The 8,814-nt window shown below is 39.4% G+C and overlaps 1 protein-coding gene across 1 annotated transcript; it reads left to right on the top strand.

The window, feature by feature from the left end:
* The first annotated feature begins 4,269 nt into the window (after positions 1-4,269).
* Positions 4,270-8,285, top strand: klhl10a (kelch-like family member 10a). Its single transcript, XM_010731615.3, has 5 exons — positions 4,270-4,511; positions 5,121-5,604; positions 6,524-7,141; positions 7,525-7,674; positions 7,821-8,285. The coding sequence occupies exons 1-5, from the start codon at positions 4,366-4,368 to the stop codon at positions 8,187-8,189; spliced, it is 1,767 nt and encodes a 588-aa protein (XP_010729917.2). The 5' UTR covers positions 4,270-4,365; the 3' UTR covers positions 8,190-8,285.
* Positions 8,286-8,814: the final 529 nt, after the last annotated feature.

Raw genomic sequence — 8,814 nt, 5'->3', positions numbered from 1 at the left:
AGTTCTGAGTAAAATGAAAAGAAATATGAATATGGATCAGAGTTCTGGCTTTTCTGCCCTGTCAGCTTTTCTTGTTGTTTTTTCTTTCTTTTTTTTTAAAGCAAGCATTGCAGCACCACAGACCTACTTTCCCTCTGCTCATACCCCTGCATGCACCACAGTCTTTGAGATGGCTGTAAAACTGTAGAAGCTGAGAGAAACTCGGAAAGCAAACATTTGCATCACTGTTTGTTCATCTTTTCGGCGGACTTCAAACTAAGTAACTTCAATAAATTGTGACAGCTTAAAGGAGCAATATGTAATTCCTGAACACATGCACTTAAAAAATATAGGGGGCAGCATTTCACATCCTTCCATCTGCAATGTGATGATACAAATAACAAACCTTTCAGTGTCCTTGAAATGTAAAGCAAAGATTCCAAACTCTCATAATAGCAATGCTAAGTGGTTAAAATATAACCACGGGATCATTCGCTGAACCCCCTTACTAACACTGCAGCAGAATGAACCCAAAATAAACTAATTTCACTGTGATATGATGAAATAAACAGACTTAAAGGATGCCGAAATAACTAGACCATGATGGTGATTTGTAAAAAGAATTCATACTTTTTAAATGCTTCCTTTCTGAACAGATTTTATTATTTTTAGATTTTATTGTCAGACTCATGTCTAATGAGTCCTGACTACATTACCCACAATGCAATTCAATAGTTGGAGATTCAGGCGCATATGTTAACAGTGGCTATTGTAGCCTGAAGCAGAGATCAGGAGCGGGCTGTAGAGGTCTGTTAAGTTTATTTCTTTGAATCTTCACACCTCCAGATTGTTCTTTCTTTTTCTTGAAATCAGACCCAACCAATGCTGACTCAAATGACATCACATGAGGCAGTTTATCAGACAGAATAGACTATCGAAATGGAGTGATGCTCCTGCTAAAAACACATTTCAACACTGGACTGTCTGACTCTGACTGTAGCTAAGACTTTATCAATCTCCCATCATCCATCTTGCGCAATCTGACATCCAAGGAACCTCTACTCTGTAGGAACCTTTAGAGGAAATGTATAACAAAGATTGTTTTCTAAATCTTTGACATCCTTTTTTCTTTGTCCAAATATTTGTATTACAGCAGTGGATGAAAATGTGCACATTTATCAGTTTTCTGTAATTGTGGTTAAAGTGTTTAAATTTTGATGGAAACTTGACTATTGTTTTAACTTTATGTTGCTGCGGTTATTTCTGGGTAACAGTTGCTACTTAAATTTTCTGACTCTGACTTTGCTGCAGACTGACAGCCAAAGAGTCAAGTCCTGCTACAGGCTGTTTTCGTCAACGAAAGTCAGAGGTTACGAGAGCTTTCTCGTTAATCTGGCTCCAAATTTTTTGTGACAGGCAGGAGCGATCGCACAGAGGTGACAATACTGAGAGTTTGCCATGCAACACATACAAATGTGGGTGGATAAACTCATTTTGGTTGTAATATTTAATATATTTCACCTATATATACTTTAAAACTACAGCAAGGTGGTGAGGAAACAAGTCAATGTAGGAGAATTTATGAATCAGTAGGATGTGGTGATGGCAGGAAGATTCACAGACATGACATGGATGATAGAGCAATAGATGTTTTACTGTTTGAATAAAGTGATAGTGACAAGTGTAATTTATTTTTTTCTACTTGCATTTATCAAACTACTTTCGAGGCAATTTAGATCCCAATGAAGTCCATTCCCCTAAAGTACACACACACACACACACACACAGACACACACTTAGTGATGTGTATTGGCGACATACATCTTCATTAGTGTCCAGTCATATCTCAGTTCATCTCACACTTTGTGGCTCCAGTTTCTTTGTTTCTGCCTTCCTCATGAATGTTAAAATCTCCGAGTATTAACAATCTGTCATATTTAGGCATAATGACTGAGAGACGCTCAGAGGATTGTTTAGTCAAATTTCCAGTTAATCATGGATATGCTTGCTTAATCTCGCGCAGGAAAACATTCTCCACAGAGAGAGAGAGAGAGAAGCGCAAATGAGAAATATGACTCCATTTCCATTTTATTGCAGTGAGTAAAATTTATGGAGACAATTTTTCCTGCCTGATGCCAAGTTTGAAGGCAGATAGAGAGAAAGATGATCTCTGTAAATATGATCTTTCAAATGATCTGCTACTAAAAAAATAATCTTCTCACTGTTTTTTTTTAAAGTAGGTGGAGGATAAATTACTGCCATAGTAATTATAAATGGACAAAAAAGAAAGAAAGGTGACATTGTTATAGACCATATTGGGATGTTTATTATTGTCACCATGACAAAGCTCCCCTAACCTTAGCAAGGTTTTTTTTTTTTTTAACTCTAACCATTATTGTTCCCTAAACACAGAGCAGTTGTGTCTAAACCCAACCAAACCTAACGGGATGAGTATTCATTCGGTTGCAATCTGCAACTTCACTGCTAGATGTCACTAAATCCTACAGACTGGACCATTAAAAACCACAAATGTCAGCCTAGACGTGAAATCAAGGGCTCAACACAGTTATCATAATTCATCCTGTCACATACACAAAATTCTGATATTTCAAGCCAAACCACAAATGTCAACAGGAATCATAAAATCATAATAATAAAACAATAAAACAAAATAAAAAATATATAATTTTTTCCACAAAGTTATTAACAGATAAGAGAGGAACAGGTGTAGCTTACCTCAGAGATCCAACAGGTAAAGAGGTATCATGAGGCATGATACAGTAGTAATGAGTCATTTGTATTGATGAACAAATATGAGCTTCATTTTGTTCCAGTCTTTTGCTTTTGGGCTGTGCAAACTTATTTCCCCCTCTTAAATATTCATCTCACGTCGTGTGTCTGAATGTTTTGACATCTCACTCCTGAGTTGTTTCGCCTCCTAGACAGATTAGCGGGCCAGTGATTTGAAAACAAGCACAATGACCCCGCTAAATAAGTTCAAGTAGTTTGATGAAATCCGTTTGATTACGGTCATTCTTCTCCTCTGCCTCTTTGTTTTTATGAGCACCTCCTCGGATACTGTTTAATCAGAAGCCGCTGTATTTAGCAGCCATTCATCAACACAATGCTCTCTCCTACTGTTCACTGCTGCACACATTTCCTCTTTATCACAGCAAAATGTCGTGAACTGAGCTCAGACTTCTCTTGGATGGGGGTCTTTACTCAGTCAACCAAAGGCTAACTAGCTAATTAGATCTCAGACTACCTGCTGTGTTTGCCCTTGAGGAAGGCAGCAGTTTAATACCAGCGAGCGGGTGCAGATTTTTGGGCGCTGAATGTGTGTTTGACTCTGTGGAAGTGTGTGTGTACATGAATGGCTTCCTGCATGGATGCATGTGCAGTATAGATTCATGCGTGTGCACATTCGGTCTCTTTGCATGTGTTTGAGAGAATGTGTGTGTAATTGGGTGTGTAAGTGTTGTGTATTTGTGTGTGGGTACGTGTGGATGAAGGCTGATTTTTCATGTGTTTGTGTTGAGAAATTTCTAATAAACCTGTTAATAAACTAGTCAACTTTTGATATGACATTTAAAGAAAAATGGGGCCTTCTTCTACGCTCACATTTTGACTGAGCTGTCTGAATCTAAATCATAAATCATAATCATAATTATAATGGTTAAATGTGTTATATACATTTTTGTTTGTTAAAAACACTTTTATTTTATTATAAAGGCGTTCGCAGGACTGCCAAGATGGCACCGACCAGAGCCAACACACTCTGAGCTTCATAACAGCTCTTCAGAAACCTGTGGGCGATGTCACCGATACTACTTCCATGTTTATACCGTCTACAGTTGTTACATACACTTATTCAGTGCACCTATAACATCTGATGCTATCCAATACAACATCTACTTTCATAAAGACAATAATGTTTATTTATTATTGCTGTCATTTGCTGCGTTATATTCCCAAATATGAGGGGGTATATAAAACATATTTTAATATACTACATCCTCACTAATAAACTAATTAATTATTAAAGTATTAAATAATTATTATGATTATCATTTTCATAAATGTGTTGTATTGGACTATATTCCATTGCATGGACAAACCAAATAACAACCCTGGGGTCTAAAAGAGTTATTTATTTTACTGAGTTAGTGTACACAGGAGTGAGTGGATGGAGGTAGTGGACATTTTACTTGTTGTCATTAGAATGGAATAAGAATGGAATAAGAATTCCAGTCTAGAAGATTCCATTCTTCGTGATGTATGAGAGTTCACATTCCCTCCTGACTGTAAACCTGTTGAGACTCTGACCGCTGTGTCATAAATCAACCAACAAACTGAGGAGAAAGTCTTCAGATTGAAAGATCAAAAATGAGTGACCAACCTTCAAACAAGTTAATCTCTGTGTGGAACGAGCTCCGTCGGGAGGGAGACTTTTGTGATGCTATCATCAGAGTCGAGGGCGCCGAATTTCAAGTTCACAAGATTATCCTCTGTAAATGCAGCTCATACTTTCGGTGAGTTTTTTTTATAAATCTGATATCAGGGTTAGGATTAACTGATGTATTGTTATTCAAATCAGCTGAAAACAAAATGATTTTAATGATTTATATGTGAGAAACGGCCATCCCAATATGTAATTACCTATACTGATATTAAAGACCAGATGGAGAGTAGAGCATGCTTGAGAGGATAGTTCAAAATTCACAAGTTTACTAGTGCTGCAGGTTCACTGTCTGCCTCCACACAGTCTGTCAGTCAGTATAGTTTCAGATATCAGTTCAAATGAACATTTTTTCTCTCATGATATGAAACATTAAAAAGTTCAATCCTGACTCTATACTGGTCACTCAGTTCAACGTTACAGCACTTTAAAAAGTAGGTTTTGAGTTTGCAGTGTGTTCTGAGACTTAGCTAAATTACATAAGACTTGAAACACCCGATTCTTTTATTTACACTTGTCAAAAATTAGATACACAAAGGAAATGGAGAAGCTGTCCACAGCTGCAAAAACCTGAAATAAATTGTGTATAGAGGTAAACAACTGTACTGTTATGACAGTGTAAAGCTGAGATTGATTATTATTTATTGTCAATCCTCTGCTGTGTCTTCATTCTGACCTACAGAGCTCTCTTCAGACGCTGGTCATCTCCAAACAAAAAGATCTTTGAAATACCGGGCTTGTCTCCTGACATAATGCAGCTCATCATTGACTTTGCATACAATGATTACGTTTCTGTGACTGAGGACAACGTACAAGAGCTGCTGCTAGCAGCCGATCAGCTAAATGTGATGGACCTTGTACGTATCTGCTGCGACTTCCTGGGGAAGCAGCTCTGCCCGCAGAACTGCATCGGCATCTGGCAGTTCACCAACATCTGCTACTCCTTCGAACTGCAGCGCAAGGCCTACCACTACATCGTTGATCACTTTGAGGAGGTTGCTTCTTGTGACGAGGTCCAGCAGCTCACTGTGGATGAACTCACTGACTTCCTTGGTAGAGATGACCTCAACGTGAAAAATGAGAGTACTGTGTATGAGGCCATCATTCAGTGGGTCAGCTACCGACCTAATGAACGGAAAGACGATATCGCTGTACCCTTCTCTAAGGTATGATAACATTCTGTCACTATGTATGATTTAGATTTACACCTTAAACATTAATCTGAAGTAGCTTTCCAATCTGTAGATCCATTAATATGTTCTGGACCAAGGAAAATATTCATTGTTGCCTTTTAGGTCCGTTCCAGTTCTTGTTTAGACTGACTTACTCCAAGCAAACTAAGAGCTGTAAGCTTGAGTCATCAGCTTAGTCATATCATACTGACAGTTGACTCATTAATTGGACAGTTTTGGTAACTGACATTGTGCATCATCAGCACTGCACGGACCCATCAGTCAGTTTGTTGAGACTGACAGCAACTCATGCTGCACTTCATTGCACCTTATGAGTTTATCTATTGCTTCTGGTGTCACAAAGTGCTTGTGAAGGAATAAACTGAGACCGCTACTGGGCTTAATAAATCATAAATCGTCTCAAACATACTGTAGAAAGAGAAGAAAAGTAAGACTCTTTAAAAGTGTGGGAACAAAGTTTAACTAGATTAATTCATTTTGTATTGGGAAAATGTAAAAAATGGTTAAACATCATTTCAATTTCTAACTTTCTGACTAATCTAGGAAAAATCCCTGCACTTACGATGTCTTGTAACCATGGTATTAACAGCTCATCAGATGGATTTATTAGCAGTTTTGCGTTTGAATTTATGGTAAAAACACGTATCTGCTATCACCACAAATGGACTTGGAAGTTTAGAGAGAAAGACGGTGATGGTTTTAAGTAATCTGTTGACATTAACAGAAATACTGAATAACACCAGTCTTACCCTTTAAAGATAATTTGGATTTAAATTGAGGGCATAAATGGGTGAAACCAATATCAGTCAGTTAAAATCTCTGTGGTCTGGACTCAAGTACCACAGTCCATTATGTTCAATTCAAAGACTCCTGTAATGTTTTCTCTGTGTAGCTTCGGCTGGCTTTGACAAGTAAAGACTACATCAACAAGAACGTGATATTCAATGACCTGGTGAACACCAATCCTGGGTGCTTGCACATGGCCGTTGAAGCCTTAGATATCATCCATCTCACCCACCAAAGCAACTCCACTATGTCCGGTGTCTGTAATGCTGCCGCACGTCCTCGCCTGCCTAATGCAATCTTGTTGGCCATCGGAGGCTGGAGTGGCGGCGATCCAACTAACTGCATTGAGGCGTACGATTACCGTGCTGACCGCTGGATCAACGTGACAACCCATCTTGAACGTCCTCGTGCTTATCATGGCACTGCTTTCCTCAATGGGTATGTCTACTGCATTGGTGGCTTTGACAGGGTAGAGTATTTCAACTGTATGAGCAAGTTTGACCTGAACACGCGCACCTGGCATGAGGCTGCACCCATGTACTACCGTCGCTGCTATGTGAGTGTTACTGTGCTGAACGGGTCCATCTATGCAATGGGAGGTAATGATGGGCATACACGACACAGCAGCGCTGAGCGCTACAGGCCTGAGACCAACCAGTGGAGTCACATTGCACCCATGCATGAGCAGAGGAGCGATGCCAGCTGCACAACACTCAACAACAAGGTGGGTGAAGTGAAAGAGCAGCTGAGAATAATTCAGTAACAAAGTAGTGTGATTGTGACTGGAACATTGCTACAGTAATTTTTACTTTTTGAAAGAATAAGTACAGTGACCAGATGTCTCAGTTTGTCCTAGTTTCAAGCTGGGTGTTCTCTGGGTTTGGGTCTCATCACAGTAAATTTAGAATTATATTTATTTACTTGTTTTCAGTGCTTACTATGTTCCGTCCTACTCATTATTACCTAACCCAATATAAAAACATAAACAATGTGTCTTGTCCATGACATCGCTAACCTATGAATCTGTGGTCAGGATGTGCAGCTGTTGAAAGGAAGACACCCGTTAAAGCCAAGAAAAGTGCTAATTGGTCTTCCTGTTTTCCCCAGATTTACATTTGTGGTGGTTTCAATGGGAACGAGTGCCTGCAGACTTGTGAATATTACATCCCAGAGAACAACCAGTGGACAATGATCACCCCCATGAGCTGCCGGCGCAGTGGAATTGGCGTCATTGCATATGCCGACCACGTCTATGCAGTAAGTAGTACATGAAACAGTGTCAGCACTGTTTCATGTACTTACTCGTGCACAAATTCTGTGAAGCGTGAAGGGCTTTGGTCAGCACTAAATTTGTTGAGCTAAATGCTAACATCTGCATGCTAACATGCTCAATCCTCTCATAGGTTGGTGGCTTTGATGGTAACGTTCGTCTACGTAGCGTGGAGGCCTACGATCCCACGACCAACACCTGGCATGAAGTGCCCTCCATGATGACCACCCGCAGCAACTTTGGGATTGAAGTGATCAATGATCAGCTCTTTGTTGTCGGGGGCTTCAATGGCTTTAGCACCTCCTATAACGTTGAGCAGTATGACATTACAACTGACACCTGGTCTGGGGTCTGTGACATGGCGATCTTCCGCAGTGCCCTCAGCTGCTGTGTGGTGTCTGGATTCCCCAACATGGCCAGATACACTTTTCCCCGTCACGCCCTGCCACTTTTAGATCTGCAGGATGGAGGATTGTTGGAGTCAGTAGAGTCCAACTCCTGAACAGTTTTAGTCCTGCCTTGAACTACCATCCAACCTGGCAAGACTTTAACATGAAATAAACTTCTTTGAGCATCAAAATGCTGTTACTTTAAGGATTTATATATAGATATGCAGTGTTCATGAGAATGATGCTGTGTCCAACCTGCAGGCACAAAGTTTGATCCATTATTTTAGAGCTGCAACACAATTTTTTTGTGAAGTGACCAAACTACAAATGAAACTGTCGGGCGAAAAAATCTGTTAAATGTCTATACAATTCTGTCTGTCTGTACCATTGACTGTATATAAGATGGATGACACAACAGCTGCCAGTACCAAAGACAGTTTCCCTCATTTTAGTCGGTCATTACCACACTAATGTAAGCTGAAGTGTTAGTTGTTCTAATAATATTGGTTTTAATTTGTTATTTAATGCTATAAAAAAGGGTTTTGATGTCATGATTGACAGCTGGGCCCTGCTCGCACTTGAGTCAGCCAGGTGTATTTTTTAATGTCATGATTAGTATGGTGAAAAAATATATTTCAATAATAATTACTAAATGTGAACTACAGTAAATTGGTTTGATTTTCTAGGTACAGAAGAATAAAATACTGCTAAAAAGTCCTGATCAAAGGGGGACTACTT

The sequence above is a fragment of the Larimichthys crocea genome, chromosome XIII (genome assembly GCF_000972845.2).
Source record: "Larimichthys crocea isolate SSNF chromosome XIII, L_crocea_2.0, whole genome shotgun sequence".
Classification (NCBI taxonomy): domain Eukaryota; kingdom Metazoa; phylum Chordata; class Actinopteri; family Sciaenidae; genus Larimichthys; species Larimichthys crocea.
The sequence above is the reverse complement of the archived record's forward strand: the minus strand, read 5'-3'. Positions and strand labels throughout refer to the sequence as shown.